General features: G+C 39.0%; 1 protein-coding gene across 1 annotated transcript; it reads right to left on the bottom strand.

The window, feature by feature from the left end:
* Positions 1 to 855: 855 nt before the first annotated feature.
* Positions 856 to 20,468, bottom strand: GRSF1 (G-rich RNA sequence binding factor 1). The gene is made up of 10 exons (XM_060148065.1): positions 20,016 to 20,468; positions 17,333 to 17,489; positions 16,133 to 16,288; positions 15,591 to 15,734; positions 14,665 to 14,800; positions 10,472 to 10,656; positions 9,405 to 9,526; positions 7,701 to 7,836; positions 6,969 to 7,044; positions 856 to 5,997 (listed from the first exon to the last, which is right to left on the bottom strand). The coding sequence occupies exons 1-9, from the start codon at positions 20,373 to 20,375 to the stop codon at positions 6,995 to 6,997; spliced, it is 1,446 nt and encodes a 481-aa protein (XP_060004048.1). The 5' UTR covers positions 20,376 to 20,468; the 3' UTR covers positions 856 to 5,997; positions 6,969 to 6,994.
* Positions 20,469 to 21,330: the final 862 nt, after the last annotated feature.

The following is a 21,330-nucleotide window of genomic DNA, read 5'->3' as shown; positions in this document are numbered from 1 at the left end:
CTTGTGAAGTTTCACAGGCTTCAAATTTAGTCTGGATCATTTGAGAAGCTTATTCTTAAATGTACCTTGGTGATCCTTGTGGGTTTCACTGAGCTGTCCATATTCTACAGTCTACATTGGCTACACAACTTCATGCTTTATCACCAGGTGCTTTCAAAATCATTTCACCGGGATGTCCTAATTCTGACACAGAACCTAGAAGCCATAAAAGGGGAAGATTTAAGAAATCTACCACATAAAAACAATTTCTGCCATGATAAGCAAATAAAGTGACAAACTGTCAGGGGGTGGGGGGGGCAGTATTTAAAGCCAGCTCATTGCAAGGTCTCCTGCCAATTAAGCCAATTAATTAAGAAAAAGACCAAACACAATAGAAAAGTGCTCATTTAACATCACTGAAAGGCCATCAGCGAAACTCAGCTTGTGGAAAACCTCTAAAGGTTTATTGCATTTCTTCAACAAATAAGAAGGGAAAAAAGAAATGGAAGGGGAAACATTAAGATTAAAAGAAATAAGAAACAGGCACTTCAATTTCACTAAAGATATCTGAATGGTCAATAAGCTTATGAAAGTATGCTCAACATCATTTATTGGGACAGCAAATGAAAACCACAATGAAATACCACTATCTACAGAATGGCTAAAATTACAGGCTGAAAACATCAGATGGTGAGGATGGTGGACCAACTGGAACTCTCATATTGTTTGCGGGTGTTTAAAACAGGATGACCACTCTGGAAAAGGGTATGTCAATTTCTAGTAAAATTAAAAATGTATCAACCTTGCAATTTAGTATATTCTACTAAGTACTTAGCCAAAAGAAATTAAAAACGTGGGTCCACAAGAAGCCTTGCACAGGATATTCACAGCAACTTTATTCATAATAACCAAAAACTGGAAACAGCCCAGCGCCCACAAGCTGTTCACCCGACAAGTGAAAGGTTAAACTATAGCATATTCATACAATGGAATACTACTCAACAATGAAAAGGAACAAAGAGCTGAAACACATAGATGAATCTCAACACATGCTGAGAGGAAGAAATTTACACAATAATACATACTGATTCCATTTCTATGAAGTTCTAGAATAGGCCAAACTAATCTATGGTGAAGACAAAATCCTAATAAAAAGGGATGGGAGAGGTACAGGAATTGACTACAGAAATTTTCTGATGTGATGGAAATGTTCCATAGCTTGTATAAGGGGTTTGGGTTACACAGCTGTATGTCAAAACTCATCAAATTAATATTTGTTCAATTCACTGTAAATTTTACCTCAAGAACAAGAAGTCTACTTAATGATATGGATGCCACAAAGCTTAAGATTCAAGTATAGATGTCTACAACTTTGACACACATAAAGAAAAAAGACTGATGGGTGCACAGATACATGATGAAGAAAATATGGCAAAATGTTACTTGTAGAATCTAGGTGGTAGGTATAGGCATGTTTTTAATCCAACTTTTCCAGATACTTGAATTTTTTTATTAAAACATGTTGCAGGGGAAAAAAGAGACATAATAACCATTGCAATGTGTGGACTGTTGTTCAGATCATGATTCAAATATACTTTTATAAAATGACATTTCATATAGATATTTGATAAGAAATTAGTATTTTTAGGAATGATGGTACTTTTTAAAGTCTTTTTTTAAAAGAGATGTACACTGAAATATATCCAGATAAAATGATGCTGTCTTGAAGTTGATTTAAAATTAATGAGGATAAGTAGATGGGGATTATAAGAGAAAAAGAAAAAGGGGGAGAGGATATGAAGACAAATTTATAAGAAAAAAAATCCCAAAGCCCCTTAAACATGAAGAAATGCTCCATCATAAGAGAATACCATTCTGTGTGTTTTTTTTAACCTTGGCAGATTGGCAAAGAACAGATTGCTAATACACTGTGTTGGGGGGCTATGGGGAAATGGACACTTGCATCGCATTGCTGGTGCAAACTAAGGAAAAACAAATTATAGATATCAATTGAATTTTAGATATAAATTACAAGTGCACATACTCTGATCATTTATCCTACAGAGAAATTTATGTATGTACAAAATGATACAAATTTATACAAGGTAATTCATTTCAGCAGTATAACAGCAAAAGATTGGAAACAATTTACATCTTCATCAGTAAGGACAGGTTAAATGAAATACACCCACACTGTACAATCATTTTAAAAAATGAGAAAGGATTTTATATACGGATATAAAATATTTAGAATGTAATTAAATGGGAAGAAATGTACAGAATAGTATGCATACTATGCCATAATTTATATTTTTTAAATAAATGAAAATGCCTATTAATATTTGCTTATCTATACAGTAAAATCACTGGAAGTTTACATTAGAAACTGATAACAGGGTTGCCTGAGAAGGGGAACTAAGTGGCTGAAGTATAGGATGGGAAGGAAACTGCTCACCGTATAGCCCTTCATATCTCTTGAATTTTATTTCCTTCAAAAAACCACAAAATTTAAAAATGATTCTATTTATTTTCGTATCATCGAGGTTTAAGAACCAAATTAAACCTTCCTATATCCTCTTCCTGAAATTCAGTAAGAAAACCACCCAACTAAAAAAACTGGGCAAAAGATCTGCACACCTCACCAAAGACAATATGCCGATGCAAATATATACAGATGTCAACATCTTGCACATCATGGAATTGCGAATTAAAACTAAGTATCACTACACACCTATTAGAATAGCTAAAATTCAAAACACTGACACCACCAAATGCTGGCAAGGATGAGTTGCTACAGGAACTCTCATTCTTTGCTGGTAGAAATGCAAAATGGTTCAGCCATCTTGGAAGACAGTTTGGCAGGTTCTTACAAAACTAAACATAGTCTTACCATATGATCCAGCAATCACACTCCTTGGTATTTACCCAAATGAGTTGAAATCTTATGTATACATAAAAACCTACACACAAATATTTATAGCAGCTTTATTCCCTTCGTACAAACTTCAGAGATTTATTTTCTGATCTGCTGCATTCAGGCGGGAAAAATGTATTCCTACTACATTAGAGCAATTTTTTTTTTTCAAAGCCCTGGAACTTAGGCACTTTACTGCTGAGATATACCACTCTACTCTATAACACAGGCCCTACCAATTGAACGTGAACCCTTTCACATAATTTAGGGAAAACTCTCAAAATAATGGAATGTTTTAAATTATAAAATGATCAAGATGTAATCCAGAGAAAAATCTCCAAGTGAGAACCCGCTAAGGGACTGTTTAGGGCAGAGGATGCCAATAGGGCATGTTAACTAATAATAAGCAGGGTCACTGCCTCAAAATGTCACATAGATGGAAGTGGCTTTCTCCTGCTTCTTTCTCTCCACACCACAGAAGTGAGAAGGATTTAGAGCCTACTGCTCCACAGCAGAATCAGTCTCCCTTGCCACCTGGCAGAAGCGTCTCACCCAGACGTGGAAAGACAAGCACAAAATGGTTCTGCTTAATTCCCTGGCAGAAGTGAGTATATCAGATCAGATCACAATCTTCAACAATCTTCTCCTTGGTATTTACATGCTCCTTATGTGTCTTCCCTTGCAATTCCTTTGAGCTAGCCAAAGCAGGATATGGGTAACCTGGACATATCCAACCCCACTATTTCTGAGAGCTTTACCACAAAGGAAATTATAAAGACAAAGAGGACCCAAAGAGAAGAGCAAAATTCACTGTCATTATTTCTTTCAATAGCAAATGATGATGCATAATCCAGTCATGTCAAATTTCAAGAGGGAGAAGTATGTCTTTAGATGGGATAAAAATAAAAGATTACTTTTATTCTATTATCTATTCTATTATCTATTCTATTTTCTTCCCTTTCTAGTAACTTTCTAGTAATTTGCCTTTTCAGCAATTATTCGTTTACTAATGTAAATTATGAGCAATAACCTACTAAAGGAAGTACAGGAAAGTATATGAATTCATAAGATGACTTCCCAAGAATGCCCACCTTTTTTCTGAGAACTTGGCCACTAGTGTGACAAGAAGATACACACTTCAAGCTTACCCACCACGTAATGTATTAATGCTTTGCTCTCATTCTTTTCAGAGAGATGTGCAAGGGAAACTCATTATCTTTTTTATTTTTACGTATTTATTTGTCTGCACCGGGTCTATAGTTGCGGCATGCGGGACCTAGTTCCCTGACTAGGGATCTAACTCTGGCCCCCTGCATTGGGAGCATGAAGTCTTAACCACTAGACCACCAGGGAAGTCCCTCATTAGGTTTAAAATAAAGTAATTGCAAATGAATTAATTCCTCACCAACCCCAATCCTAATCAACACTACAGATTTTTTTCCACAGACCTACTGATAGAGGGAGAAAGAAAAGATCGCATTCTAGTAGCTCATATGGCTATAGACACCAGTTCTTATAGCTCAATACATTCAACCACATATGAAAATACATTTCTATTTAGGTCGTAATACGGAAGATGTTAAGCTGGTTCACTGAATCATGCTCTTATAGGATGATAAAAGCAAACACAATTACAAATTAACCATTTCTTCTTATAATAATATACCAGGACTTGATGTAATAAAAATGTACTAGGTTGATTCACACACTCCAAAATAAATACTCTTAGGTAATCTTCAGCCTGAAACAAGCCTTCATTTATTGACTACTTACAGTACAGTGATTCCGTATCTTAGCTGGTAATCAAAGATGGTTATGTATTAAGTGAGAGAAGACATAATCTCTCTTCCAGATACCACCTCTCAGAAATCTGGGCTAATTAAACTTTAAGAACTAGAACTGCATCTCCTGGTAACCACGTGACAGTCGTCACCCTGAGAACAGGAACAAGGCAAAGAAAACATACAGGACTTTGATTCTCCTACACAGGTACACATAAAGTTAGTTTATTAATGACTACATTTTGAAGCCAGCCATTTTGATCCAATATTTAAATAACAAGCTGTTTAATATTAAAGCAGAAAGTACTGCCACAATGTGACAGAAATACAGCTTTATCCATAATCCTTTCACACGATTATACATTAAATGCTATTTTTAGTTAAGCAAGGCACCCCTACTTGTTCTAAAATATGGGATGTGCTACCCCACTGAAAAAGCAAATGAGACTCAGATTTTTTCCTATCTAGAGCTGGTTTAAATTCAAGTGAAGCCATTAATGTCCTTACCAGTCAGGACTGTTATGACATGTCACTTCACAGTACTGAGACTAACACACACCTTAAGGTCTACCCCAAAACCAAAAACAGGTGGGGGGGCAGGGGTCAGACAACTTTTACATTAAGACTATAATTGCCTCCTTAATTATACAGGCACCAATGTTAAATGCCTTCAGCACAAGGCTTAGAAAGGCAAAACATTTCTAAAGACATAAAACTGCCAAAGTGTTGTCATTTACACTCACTAACCTGTGGTATTTGTTTTTTGTTTTGATTTTTTAAAAATTCCTACCCCTATCTAAATAACCAAATACACCTAAAATTAAAATAACTCTGCCAAACCATAATGGTTCAAAGGTCTGAAACCTTTCCTTGCTTTGGTGAGTATTTGGTTAAAATAATCAGTATTTCATTCCATAAAAAGTTTCACATCAGAGCTCTTAATTCACAGGCAAAAAACAAAACCTCAAACAGATCATTTTTAAAATGGGAGAAAGATTTTAAAGGACAGCGCTGAATAAAAATATGTAGTCTTTACACTGGGTCACAAATCGTCTATGAAAACTGTTTAATCATATAAAATAAAGACCAGATTTTTTAATCAGATCCTGGACAGTTTAAACAAAAAAGTAAATCTGTGGTTTATTTCATAATCCCAAACTGAATCTTTCCTTTTTCTTTCTAAACAGTCCACTATGGAATTTTTCTTATAAGCAATTAACCCCAAACCCCCAAATGGTTTCTCTAGCAGTTGCTGCTAAAAACCTGGAACTTTAGATCCCATGTCCAAGAAAGATGTGCAAATGAAATGCTTCTTGCTTCATCCTGAAAATAAAACAAAAAATGTTGCATGCTTACTCAAAATGAAAATGTGTTGCGCAAGTTCCCATACCATTTAAAACTACAAATTCAATAGTTTTTTTTCTTTCTGATTTATTGCAAGTTATCTGACAAACCAATTAAGCTAAGGTGAAGAAAATTAGTTAGGCATTAGTGTTTGCAGCCTGGTATGAAGATAGCAGATTTTCAGAGTTGGGCGCAGAATATATTTTGCATAGATTTTAGCTAATGTAAATATTTAAGTCCCACGAGATTATGGGACTTTATATCCAAAAATAGCCTATGACAACTATAGTAAACAAATGCCCCATGTGTTTTCAAGAAATCACTACAGGTAAGTGTCTTAAAGGAAAGCCCCATTACATGTAGAAAAATGATCACAATACAATATATTAAAAGATTTTATGGGGAAAAAGAGAACACATGGCACTAAGTCAGGGAAGGGACATCAATACATATTCAGTTGATTTGTCACAGATAAAACTCTGAAATCTATGTACTTCCTAGGACAATTTTCATAACACCATTTCAGGAAAAGAAGCAGTGTTACATTAAGTGTACAAATCCATGACACACCCTGGTTTCAGATATCTAAAAAATATCTTAGAACTGAGGAAATGTCTGTAAATTTTATAGGACGACAAGCTAACACAAGGCACATTTTCAGTGTATTATAACATACAGCTACTAAAGATGAAAAGTTCTTTTTAAGCACATAGCATGATGAATGTTGGAAATGATGCAAAAAGATTCTAATGGGGAAAATACTCAAAGCTACTGTATGATCATAATGAATTCTATTTCCCAGGAGAATTTCATTCCCTATAGTCAGGCTTCAATTATCATGATTAGTTTGATGTTTATTAAAATGGTTTTCAACCATATTATAAATCTGTGAGTTAATGATTAACTTATCAACTGAAAATAATTTACACAATTGCACCTCTTAAGTTTACCTTATTTTCTGGAATCCCTGGAAGTCTTATTTTCCTTTCGGACATGAATTCAGGAACAATTCAATATATCTATGGTCTGAGAATGACAAAAAAGGATCCGTTCTTAACCCTCTGCCTTTTGAAAGCAGATCGTTTTCACTGAGATGTTGGACACTACAGGTGTCTGTCCCCAGGCCAGCAGGGACCTCTGAAGCCTTCTTCATGACCTGGCTTTTTTTCCCATCCCGTGGTTTTTCTAATGGATATTTAGGACTTTTGTAATCTCACAGCTATCCAAGCTCCACTTCCTAATTTTAAGAACTTTAATCGAAAGTTAAATTGAAGGTACTGTTTGTAGACACTTAACACCCATGAAAGCCCAGCCATCATGACAAATCCCTGAGTGCTGTCTTCAGAAAATGATGCTGGTCATCACAGCTTCAGCATCTCCTGTTTTTTGATGCTCAGCTCCCCCTGCTGATCTCAGAGTTTCCTGGCTTCTCCTTCCCCCTCTCTCATCCCTGTGCTGTCCTGTGTAGTGATCTGGTGAGCGAAACTGCTGCTTATTCCTCCACCCCTACTTCTACCCCCCTGCACTACATATGAGTTTCAAGATTTATTATTGCAATAAAAGAGCTTTATGCTGGCTTTTCTCAAAACAAAAGAAACAAAAAAACCCCACAAAAAACAGAGAAAGGCATTTGTAAACAAAGATAGACATCAAAAATAACAAAAACCATGGGCAGCACTTACGAACATGGGACCGATCCTTGAGCATAGCTGCAACAGCGTCCTCGTGGGTTTCGAAGTGCACATCAGCTTCTCCAGTGGCCTTCCCACTGGAACTGTATTCCATGGTGATTCTAACAGGCTTCAGTGGAGCAAAAAACTAAACAACAAACAAAGGAAGCCAAAAGGAACATAATGTTACTAGGTCAATTTCTAGAAGTCTGGTGGCTCTGCATTTTTCTTTCAGACTTTCATTCATACACCTGATAAATTTATTTGTAGGAAATCTCTTTAAGCAACAATGTAGTTACACATCTACCACCTCTGCTGGCTCTTCTGATCTTCTGAGAACTCACGGCTACATTTCAAATATCTGTTCACAGAGAACTTAAACTATATACACAATACAATAATGTACGATAGTTATCAAACTTTTCTTTATACCAACAAGGACCACTTTTATTATTCCTCCCACACACCTCCTTTCCCGTTTCTAAAAACTGTCTGTCAAATATACGTCATTTCTGGTTTTTTTTAAACATTGATTTATTTATTTATTTGGCTGCACTGGATCTTACTTGTGGCATGCGGGACATTTATTTGTGGCACGTGGGATCCAGTTCCCTAACCAGGGATCGAACCTGGGTCCCCTGCATTGGGAGTGCGAAGTCTTAGCCACTGGACCACCAGTGAAGTCCCTACACTTCATTTCTTAATAATTCATTTTTACCATGTTTTAATCAAACATGGAGCTGATAATAAGTTTCTTATCAGCACTACCTAAACAGAGCTACCACACTGACTGGTTAATATTCCAAACCAAACCAATTCTTTAATGAGACTGTGCAACCTTCATTTAGGTAAAAATATGATTCTTAATAGGTTTTTTGAAATAATAAAGACAAATTCTGAGGCCCCACTACTAACTGGATCCTAGATTTTCATCTACCTTAAGCACACATCCTGGAGTTCAGGAAGTCAATAAGGACTTTGTTATTTCATCTTTTCATTTCATAGAGTACCTATCATAAAATGAAAATATTTTAAAAATTCCTTTTCTCAAAAATCAGGGAAGCCGGATGCAAGAAGGCTATATGGTGTAATGATAACTCCAGGCATTTAGGAGTACTAGATTCGTGTCTAGTATATAACTGCCCTGTGACAAATGCTCTCGGAGTCTCTTTTTCTTAAACTCAGAGATGAATGGGTTGAGGGACTTCCCTGGTGGCGCAGCGGATAAAACTCTGTGCTTCCAATGCACGGGGCCCTGGCTCAATGCCACAACTAAAAGTTTGCGCATGCCACAACTAAGAAGCCCATGTGCCGCAACTAAGGAGCTGGCAAGCCGCAACTAAGAAGCCCACATGCCGCAACTAAGACCCGGTGCAACCAAATTAATTAATTAATTAATTTTAAAAAATGAATGGGTTGAACTAATTTAGAGAAAGACCAAGCTTTTTTACATTGAATACTTAACCTACGCCATATTATTTTGCACCTATGAAATGTTATCATCCATTATACACATGACCTTAGAATGTAATAAAACCCACACCTCTCAGCCAAAGAAAATAAAACAAGTCCCCACAACTGTGGAGATGCCACCTTGTTGTCCAAAGATACTGCAGAAATACTATATTTTTCTTCTCTACCTTCCCTAAATAGAAGTTCAAAACTTTAGAACTTTTGTTCAAAGCTACTGAGATTGGATGTCTTACTGCCACACACATTTATAATGTCTTGGGCATTGGCTTGGAAAGGCAATCCTCTCATGTGGACAAAATGTAGTGAAGACGTAGTTCCAAAATCAACAGCCTCTGGAATCTTTTCTGACATCTCCTTAGGCAATTCTAAGAAATGGGACAAAAAGCACTGTCAAGAACATAAACACTTCAAAAGTTATTAGCAGATTATAATTAGGAATGACCTTTATGACAAAATCCTCAATTACTCTTGAAATACCCTAGTAACGAAGAGGGTTTCAATTTTAAAAGCCAAGATGATCTGAAATTTCTGCTGCCTAACAAGTATCACCTGAACACTCATAGGATTTAGTGTCTCAAACCATTACCAGATTACAAAAGAACGTACCTTTCTCTAACAACTGAGAGACGGAAAAATGATTATGAATGTAAAAATAAAGACGAGAGAAATTCCCTGGGTTACAGTCACTTTGAAAAAAAAAAAAAAGGAATAAATATGGTTAACAGGATAATCCTAGAGCACAAATTTAAAAAGTATTTATCAAACTTTTAAAGATTCCAAATATTACTTTGGGATTAGGAATCAAAGGAATAATTAAACACAGAGGCAAACAAAACACCTTACTTTAGTCAACAATCCTGCTCTCTACACACATCATTTCCCACCTTAAGTTTAAATGTTGACATCTTACTTCTTTTTGTTGTATATGTGCAACCCAGGTTTTGATACAGAATCTGCAAAAATGATTAAATTAAAAAAAAACACCTATGAAATAATTAAGACCATCTTCAACCCTCCATATCTGTGAATGTGGAACCCGTGGATATGGAGGGCTGCCTATGGGACTTGACCATTCATGGATTTTGGTATCCATGGTGGGTCCTGGAACCAATCCCCTGGGGATACTGAGGGAAGACTGTATTCATAGCACATACTACACTCAAAGACATATTAAATTAAACATTTAACTCAATTTCCTTTGTCCTATAATCTACAATTTGATACAACATGGTCATAAAAAAAATTTTTTTAACAAATATCAAAACGTACAAGGCAGACACAATGAGTTTCAATAAGAGGCAAATCCTTACCTATTTCCTTCTCACTTTCAAAAGCCGTCATGGGTCGGATATCCTCAGTTACTTCATGTTCTTCGAAGACCATTTCTGGCTCAGTTATATACTTAGCAGTGGGAGAAGATGCCGTTTTCTTTCCCTTATGAGAACCAACATGTGTTCGAACTTCATTCCTTCTGCTTGGAAATATCTCTATATATCTATGTCAAAGCAAAAGTGAACAGGCATAAATGGTACAAAGTAACTTTACATTGAACTCTTTTAAAATAAAACATGCAGGGCTTCCCTGGTGGCCCAGTGGTTAAGAATCCGCCTGCCATACAAATTGTGAAATTTTTTGTTCTAGTTCTGTGAAAAATGCCAGTGGTAGTTTGATAAGGATTGCCACTGGCATTTTTCACAGAACTAGAACAAAAAATTTCACAATTTGTATGGAAACACAAAAGACCCCGAATAGCCAAAGCAATCTTGAGAACGAAAAACAGAGCTGGAGGAATCAGGCTCCCTGACTTCAGACTATACTACAAAGCTGCAGTAATCAAGACAGTATGGTACTGGCACAAAAACAGAAAGATAGATCAATGCAACAGGATAGAAAGCCCAGAGATAAACCCACGCACATATGGTCACCTTATCTTTGATAAAGGAGGTAAGAATATACAGTGGAGAAAAGACAGCCTCTTCAATAAGTGGTGCTGGGAAAACTGGACAGCTACATGTAAAGTATGAGATTAGAACACTCCCTAACACCACACACAAAAATAAGCTCAAAATGGATTAAAGACCTAAATGTAAGGCCAGCAACTATCAAACTCTTAGAGGAAAACATAGGCAGAACACTCTATGACATAAATCACAGCAAGATCCTTTTTGACCCACCTCCTAGAGAAATGGAAATAAAAACAAAAATAAACAAATGGGACCTAATGAAACTTAAAAGCTTTTGCACAGCAAAGGAAACCATAAACAAGACCAAAAGACAACCCTCAGAATGGGAGAAAATATTTGCAAATGAAGCAACTGACAAAGGATTAATCTCCAAAATTTACAAGCAGCTCATGCAGCTCAATAACAAAAAAACAAACAACCCAGTCCAAAAATGGGAAGAAGACCTAAACAGACATTTCTCCAAAGAAGATATACAGATTGCCAACAAACACGAAAGAATGCTCAACATGATTAATCATTAGAGAAATGTAAATCAAAACCACAATAAGATATCATCTCACACCAGTCACAATTGCCATCATCAAAAAATCTAGAAACAATAAATGCTGGAGAGGGTGTGGAGAAAAGGGAACACTCTTGCACCGCTGGTAGGAATGTAAACTGATACAGCCACTATGGAAAACAGTATGGAGGTTCCTTAAAAAAACTACAAATAGAACTACCATACGACCCAACAATCCCACTACTGGGCATATACCCTGAGAAAACCATAATTCAAAAAAAGTCATGTACCAAAATGTTCATTGCAGCTCTATTTACAATAGCCAGGAGATGGAAACAACCTAAGCGTCCATCATTGGATAAACGGATAAAGAAGATGTGGCAAATATATACAATGGAATATTACTCAGCCATAAAAAGAAACGAAATTGAGTTATTTGCAGTGAGGTGGATGGACCTAGAGTCTGTCATACAGAGTGAAGTAAGTCAGAAAGAGAAAAATAAATACTGTATGCTAACACATATATATGGAATCTAAGGGGGAAAAAAAAGGTCATGAAGAACCTAGGGGTAAGACAGGAATAAAGACACAGACCTACTAGAGAATGGACTTGAGGATATGGGGAGGGGTAAGGGTAAGCTGTGACAAAGTGAGAGTGGCATGGACATATATACACTACCAAACGTAAAATAGATAGCTAGTGGGAAGCAGCCGCATGGCACAGGGAGATCAGCTCAGTACTTTGTGACTACCTAGAGGGGTGGGATAGGGAGGGTGGGAGGCAGGGAGACGCAAGAGGGAAGAGATATGGGAACATATGTATATGTATAACTGATTCACTTTGTTATAAAGCAGAAACTAACACACCATTGTAAAGCAATTATACTCCAATAAAGATGTTAAAAAAAAAAAAAAGGAATCTGCCTGCCAATGCAGGCGGATCTTGCTGTGTCCCGGAAGATCCCACATGCGGAGGAGCAACTAAGCCCATGTACCACAACTACTGAGCCTGCGTTCTAGAGCCCTCGAGCCACAACTACTGGAGACCGTGCACCTAGAGCCTGTGCTCCGCAACAAGAAGCCACCGCAATGAGAAGCCCACGCACCGCAACGAAGAGCGGCCCCCGCTTGCCGCAGCTGGAGAAGGCCCGTGAACAGCAACGAAGACCTAACGCAGCCAAAAATTTTTTTTTAAATAAAATAAATTAAAATAAAACATGCATACATATTATTTCTGATAGCTAGCAAACAGAGGTGTCCAAAGACAACAGGTGGGGCATAAAGTAAAAATGGACATAGATATTCGCCCATGAAAAAGGACTCTCAACAGAGCAGGTCACTGATTTAATCCTCCCAAGATAAGTTTTCTTCATATACATTTTAACAAATGTTTTCTACCCTGTTTTGCTTCATGCGGACAAATACGCAAAGGTTAACTGTGTGTATGAAAAGAATCTAGTGAGAAAGGTTTCATTTTGTTTTTTACAGTTGACTAACAATCTCTTGAGGTCTTACAATTCAATTCTGTGAAAATTATTCATATGTGTTTAAGATATTAAAAGTCACAATATATGAGGAGCTAACTTCTCCCAGGACTTCACTAAGAGGCTAATGAGAATTAATGAACTAAATGTCAATTCTAACTTGCTATCTGTTTGGCTGTGGAACTGTTAAATCCAAGTTTCTGGAACCAGTTTTCTTTTTCTCAACAATGCTTTTCCAAATTAGGTTATTAAGCTTGAATTGTACAAATCCTTTGCATTTACAGACCCAGATGTGCAACATTTCTTAATTTACTGAAGAGATCTATACACTGCCTTGATGTTCCCACATAAAAACATATTACTGACGTGTTCCCAGTTATAAGAAAATATGAAGAGTACTGAAAGAAAATTAAGGGGGGCGGTGTGTGTTTTGCATGTATTTTCTTCATTAAAAATTTTTTAATAAAGACCTTTGAACCAATTCTATACGTAGATCCTGAAATAGAACGACTTTGGAATGACTTTTTTAAACTTCAAAGAATTCAAGAAAAAAGGTCAGAAAACAAGCAAGACAATGAATTAAAATTTGACACTTTTGAGTACTCCCCCAAAGTTAAAACACAAATGAGCACACAAAAAAAGAGTAAAATAAAAGAGAAAAAGAAATAAAGAAAACTAAAAAACAGAAATGAACTCAACCCATCACTACGTGTATCCTAGTGTGATGTGATATGCAGTATACAGTATTGCCTATAGAGTATCTATATTAAAATTGTTAACCTGAATCAATCTAAGACTTTAGGTCTAACTTCCAGTTTTCAGGAAATAATAGAGGATGCAAAGGAACAAGTTAAGTGACACTGTGAGGAAGCAAAAGGATAAACACAGGACGTGAGACACTGTACAGGACAAATGACTCAATTTCTTCAAAAGCCAATTGCATCTTGAAAAGGGGGAGGGGAATTCCCTGGTGGTCCAGTGGTTAGGACTCCATGCTTTCTCTACCGTGGGCCTGGGTTCAATCTCTGGTCAGGGAACTAAGATCTAGCAAGCTGCTCCATGCAGCCAAAAGAAAAAATAATAATAATAAAAAGGGAGAGGGAACATAAAAATAAAGGAAATGGGGATTTGCTCTAATTGAAGAGAAATGGAAGCATAACAATCAAATACAATGTATGGACCATGTCTAGATTTTGGTGAGGGGAAAAAAAAAAAGCAACTGGAGAAAGACATTTTGGGTATAAACGGGAACATGTGATTACGGACTGGCACTAGATAATAAATTATCACTAATTTTGTTAAATGTGATAATATTGGGATCATGTAAAAATGTTTTCTTAAAGATGCATACCAAAAAAACAGATGCAACAAATACAACAAATGTTAAGAATTTGTTAATCTAAGTGATGGGCATTTGACAACTCATTATACTACTCTCTCTACTTTTTCTGTGTTTAGATAATTTTACAGTCATATTATACTGCATTCATCAAAACGACCCAGTGTATTGGCCAATATGATCCTTCTGCATCATTAGTATCTGCTTCACTCACCGGTTGCCAATTTCTTCCCTGTGTTTCAAAAGGGCTTGGTTGGCCATTTCTGGTTCTTCAAACTGCACATAGGCTTCTCCTGTTTTTCTTCTCCCTCTATAATCCATGACAAAAGTAATGTCTACTATGTTCAGTCCTAGGATGTCAAAAAATTATTACAAATTAGTGCTGCTAACAGGAGCTTTTTTATTCTTAGACTTAACACATTCATTCACATACTAAGAATTTCTTTTTAAGTTTATTAGTAAAATTGTGGGCCTATTTTGCCAGTCCCAAAGCTGAATACATGCCTAATGGGAAGAAAATTATTATGCAGCCAAAAGCTAATAACACCCACACATTCCCAGAACATTTAGGGTCCAAGCAGTCCATCTAAAACACACAATTTGTTTTTTTGCCATTAGTTATATACAGAGATTTAGACTAACATCACTACTGGTGCATATTTTACCCCTAAGATGATAATGCTTTTTTTTTTTAAACGGACGTGCTGTGCAGCTTACAGGATCCTAGTTCCCTGACCAGGGACTGAACCCGCACCCTCAACAGTGAAAGCGCAGAGTCCTAACCACTGGACTGCCAGGGAATTCCCTAGATGTTAATGCTTTTAGATCATATAAATCACTATTGTCTAAGACAAATATAGCCACTCTCATGAGAGGATATTTTCCTCAATAGTAAAAAAAAAAAACAAAAAAAAAACTCCACATTAAATTATTTTGAAATACGACACCCCCCAAAGATCAGTGTTTTAGGTCAAAACACTTATATAATCTATAAATACTGGCAATCCAAGTGAAGAGTTCTCCCCTAAACAACCTAATATAACTGCATGCAGTTACCAGGAGAAGGTTCACCTAAGATAAAGAAGGAAACAATGGGGGGAAAAGATATGAGGCCCCAAACACGATATAACTGAAAAGCACCTGCGAAGAAGTCTATAATGTCTTTCTCATTGCAACTATAAGGAAGTCCTCTCAAACGAACCACACCATCATTTACCACAGGTGTAGATTTGACATGCAGGCTCTTCATTAAGGCATCCACATCTTCATTGTTTATCTCATATACTAAGAAAAAGAGCACAAAAGGTATGCCATATTTACATAACAAAGGAAGAAGCCATTAAAAAAATAATCACACTGGGTGGGTTATCCAGGAATCTAAAAACTAGTATTTTTAACCTTACGTACTTCTCTGGAGAAAATAATAAATGACATTTATCAAGTATTTACTATGCGCCAGCTGTAACATCACAACTTCTGAAGTAAACTGGGTCAACACCCTCATTTTATAGATAAGAAACTGAGATTATTTGTGTGCTTCATTTTCACACCCTGGAAAAGGGTTTTTCATAGAATCTAACTACTTCACTATTCATAATATCTAACACAGGATCAAATGAAGCTGCCTTGAAAAGTACAGTCAATGTAATGAACCCGAAAAGCTATAACACGACTTCACATACCTTCCACATACCGCTGCCCCATGTACATGCGGTGTTTTTCTAAGGCTTTTTGCACATCCTGCTCTGACTCCATTTCAATTAAGGCATCACCCCTTCGTTTCCCATCTCTATTTAAGAGGAAGTGGATTCCATTCTCACCATTGCGAATTCTACAGTCTGAAAGTATGTGAGTAAAATCAATTAAAACCAGAAATCAAAGTTTTAGATCAATCATACAAGTCACTAGAATTGCAATCTTCCAAAACCAAAACAAAGCAATATCCAAAATGCCTGTCATTTTCCTTACACAAACCCCCATCACTGAAGACGTCCAAATGCTGATGAGCTGGTAGTCTCTATAATGTTCCATGTGGAGAAACAAAGCGAACCTTAGCACAAAAGCTTATGACCCCCTGATCATTAAATGGCAAATCAGGCTAGGCTCAATACAAAATGTAATATGGACTTCCAAATGCTTCTACAATCAGTTTCAAATCACTTAAGGAATTAAAATATGGTTTCTGCATAAGTGTCTTCTTTCGTTATGATCATATCCATAAGAACTCTAATATATCTCCTATAAGAATAATTTAACTTTTCCCCCTTTTCATTACCAAAGAAAGACATCCCCATACTGCACACTACTTATACTGGGAGCAAGCTGAAGATGTAAGTGGCTTTATAAACTGCTTGATCCACACAAATGCACATCAGGTACTTAATACAGTGTTACATTGTTTTAGAACATTTAAGGCAACATCTTCTAAAGGCTTCTTAAGAGGGAGGAAAATTAAAAATCAGTCAGATACAGAAACTTTAACTACAGATGCATAAACCTTCAAACATGTTATTAAGGGAATTATATCACTTGCTAAGTGATCTTGTATTCTAAATGTATGTTATTACATAAAAAGCTACTCAATCTATATTCTCACTAACATATTCCCGCTAACAGGTTTCACCTTTTGATATGTACGTATTAAAACTTCAGAGAAAACTGGTTTTGCATCATGTAGTTTTTTCACATTAAAATTTTTTCGGTATTCAACCTGGTATATATGACAAATGATACACATGATGTCACTATGCATATGTAACCAGCCAGAATGAGACAATTCCCATGCATCAAATAAGATGTCTACAGCACAGCCTAACTTGAATTTTATGGGACTACCTTTCAGTCAGATGAAATTACATATTCAAAACATACATAAAATATACCTGAGAAAAAGCTAAGCACATCTTCTACAGTGCACGACCACGGTAATCCTTGAGCTCGAATGAGATAAACGTCATCCACTTCCTCTCCTAACTTGGACGGAGGCAATTCATATTCAGGGAGAGGTGGAAGGTCTTCCAGGTAGGTAGTTTTGGACTCCTTCCAAGAGAAATGAAGAAATGTAGAAATATTTCTTGAACAACCTACTTAGAAAATTTATTTTCAAAGTTTGTTTCTACAAATTAACACCCTGGATATTATTATTTGGGGACCATTAGTATTTCAGAGGCAAGAAGTAAAATTCACAAATCTAACTCATCCTATTTTGGCTTAAATTGTACATCCTAAAGCAACAAGCATGTATAGCCTAATGGTTTGGCAGGACATAAATTTTATTCCAGGCTTGTTTTTAAATTCATCAGTCCCGAAGTACACCTCATAATAGTGTTTTAGTTAAGGCAGGACAACAGGGGTCCCTTCAATTTAACAAATATGTATCTCCTAATCACAGCACACCATAATTAGGCCCTCATCTCAAAAAGCGTACCATCCAGACTAAGACAAGCACACAAGACAGATGCTTTAAGGGCTATAATTAAGATACAAGATATTATAGAAATTCATAACAGAGCACCAACAGAAGAATCAAGACATGATACGAGATGAGCCTTGAAGGAAGGCTAGAATTCTGAGAGAAATATATAAAGGATAGGCATTCCAGTTTGAGAAGTGAGGGGAAGAAACAGTATGAACAGAAGCCCATTTGCAAAACAGCAATAATTCCATTTGGCTAAACTGTAGGGTACAATTAGGAGCCAAAGAAGATGAGATGGCAAAAAAAACTGGGTACCACATAGCAGAGGAATTGAGGGTTGAGCTCAGTGTGTGTCGTTAACCTGGTAGGTAAAGGGGAGCTAATAAAAGACATTTAGAAGTGTGTAAATCAACAAGACAGCAGGATGCTTGGAAAGATTAATTTGTCAACTAGTATGTCAGACCAACTGAATGAGGGAAAGATCATAAAAGGCAACAGCAGTAGTAGTGTAACAGGAGCCTGAGACATACCCAAAGAACTCTATTTTACAACACTAAACAAAAACCGAAATGTTATAAGATTCCAACAAGCACAACCATAACCAGGGAAGACAACTCAGGTTTTAAGACTTGCACTCTACTAGGCTAAGGAAATAGATTTCTCTGTACCATCCTACCATTTACATGAAGATTTATGTCTAATTTTAAGGAGTCAATGATAAATGTAAACCTCTAGCAGAGGCCTCATACATTATTTAATAAGAATGCAACAAGCACTTGAATTATCAACATGGGAAGACAACTCAGGCTTTAAGTCAAGTGACTTGCACTCTATTGGGCTAAAGAGAGAGATACTTCACTCCTTTGTATATCCCCATCATTTTCATGGAAATTTACACATAATTTTATGCAATCAATAATAAAAGTAAGCACAGAGGCTTACTTACTAGCAGAGCCTCAACAGATCATTATGCTAGTCAAATTCACAGAAAAAAATAATCAAGTAAAGAGATTAACCAGGTCACAAAGGCTTATTAGAGACAGTTTTTTTGTTGCTTTTTTTTTTTTAATAAGAGCAACATTCCCCATTTTCCCAGAATTCCATAAGCATCACAAGCTTTCACTGAAAAGGGCAGCAGAAAGTATTGGGCCAGGATTCAAATCAATTAGCTCAGCCACTGGCAGACAGCAGCCACGCTGATTAGCTTCCCAGTTTCCCTAAGTTCAAGGAGAAGCACAAATTGAATTAACAATAATATGACCCAAGGCATCAGGAACATGGTAGTCAAAAAGTGTGCGGACATTTCCCAGATGCCACGTCAGAAGCAGAAAAGAAAGCTTCCTACGAGGCACAAAATATTTGCAATGTGAGTACTTAAAGCACACACTGACTCAAAAAAAAAAAAAAAATACTGTAGACTCACTCCTGGGTCCCCAAACCATCGCCTCAGCCCCAGACGCCTCCTCTCCTCGGTCCCCCTCCCCCAATGTCAGTCTCCAAACTGTCCTTCCCATCAGCGGTGACCCATGGTCCTAAAGGACCTTCTGTCAGAGGAAGTGAAGGTGCAGAGGTGACCTTCAGTAACTAGGGCAGCCCGCCTTTCCCAAGGGACACGAGAGCGAGGAGAGCGCTGGGGTCCAGCCTCCTTCCCCACGAACCTAGCCCACGCAAGTGTGTGCGTGAACCTTCGTAGCAGCGGGCCGCGAGGCGCACCAAGGGCCGCCCAGGCCTAGTGCTCGGGCGGCACGGAGAGTCCCAGCCCTCCGGGGGTCCGGCCTCCCAACTTCACCACCTGCGGGCGGAGAGCGACAGAGATGCGCGGTGGGGGCGTCAACAGCCTCACAAAACCTACCATGGGCGGGCGGGAAACAAGGCCTCAACATTCACCCCCAGCCACACTTACACTGCCCAACCGACCAGAGACTCGAGAGGAGAACAAAACAAGGAGAAAACCCGAGCTCTGGGAGACCGTCCCTTGTTCTGGGGCCCAATAGGAGGACTGGGCGGGTGAGGGTGGGAGCGGGCGGGGGGCTGTGGCGCGTGCCGCGGATCCCCAGGCGCGCACGCGAGGCGCACGCGGAGGGGCGCGGGGGCGCGTGCGCACTGCCGGGGAAGGGTCCCGCGCGCGGCCCCTCTCGGCGCCCACGTACCTGGCTATAACCGCGCGCCGGGCCCGCCGCCGCCGCCGCCGCCAGCGACTGCGGCAGCAGAGGGGCGCGCAGGGCCGGGTAAGAGGCGGCGGCCGCGGCGGCGGCGGAGGCGGCCGCTGGGGGAGGCCCCGCCAGCCTCCCGGCCGGCACAGGCCCAGTCTGGAGGCCCCGCGTGTGAGAGGCGGCGGCCGCGGCGGCCCCGAGCAGCAGCAGCAGGCGGCGACGGCCCGAGACTCCCGAGGGGAATGAGCCGGCGGCCGAGTAGAAGGGCAGGCAGGCGGCGCCGGTGCGCCGGCAGCTGCTGCAGTTGCAGCCGCAGCCCCGGAGCAGCGCCCCGAGCACCCAGCGCGTCCCGGCCATGGACTCCGGAGGCGGCGCGGGGCCTGAAGGCGGCTGCGGCTGCAGCGTGAGCGGAGGGGAAGTGGAATCCAGGGCCGGGGAGGGGTTGCCGGGCACATGCGCCGCCGGCACCAGGGGCAGCGGCGAGTCGGGAGGAGGCGGAGGAGAGCGCGCTGCTCCGCCCGGTCTCCGCCCTCGGGGCGGGGCGGGGCGGGGCGGGGCTGCCCGCGGGCCGGGAGGGGCCGGGGGCCGGTATGATCGCCCGGTTATTCTTTCACTTGGTGGAAACTGAGGCCTGAAGAGGACGAGGCTTCCTTCTCTGGAGGGCTGAGCCCTGGAACGGATATCTACCGACGCTCTGCACTTTCTCCACAGTCTTTTGACGTGAGGGGCAAAAGGGCCGTTCCTGGAAGGAATTGTGATACTCTGGTTATAAAAAGAGGTTGGGATAATACTGGCGGAGATTTAATAACGCCCCCTCCACGCCCCCCAGCTTGGGTTTTGTGCGGAAAACCAGCTTTCTTTGTTTTAAAATGAAATCTATAGATACTTGTTATATGTTAATAACGAATACAGGTATTCCTCCGCTGGTAGAAAGTTCACAACAGGCCGCTTCGCTTTTACCGAAGACCCATATTAGTACCTATTTTTGCTAGTGGAAAGAAATGTGATTTTCACTTTTATGGGAAAAGGCGAAAATTTAAAATAGTAGTCGGCGTTTGTTTTACAGCAGCCGTGGTAGAGGCTGCAGTGGCATCGCCAAGCTCTGTCTTGGGAAACTGTACTCAGCATCTCCCTGCTATAGCTTTGAACTGTGTATTTGAACATCTGTGCTTTATTTCCTTAGCAAGATGTCTTCTAGGGTAATAGCTTCCTCACTTTATGCCATTTTGGCTTCCAAAAGGTTTCATAGGAACGCTCTGCTTTCGGACAGCAGGTGAAACCTGTATAACAAAGATTAAAGCCCCTCCTGAGG

This window comes from Lagenorhynchus albirostris, chromosome 4 (genome assembly GCF_949774975.1).
Source record: "Lagenorhynchus albirostris chromosome 4, mLagAlb1.1, whole genome shotgun sequence".
Taxonomy (NCBI): domain Eukaryota; kingdom Metazoa; phylum Chordata; class Mammalia; order Artiodactyla; family Delphinidae; genus Lagenorhynchus; species Lagenorhynchus albirostris.
This window is presented reverse-complemented; position numbering and strand designations above follow the sequence as displayed.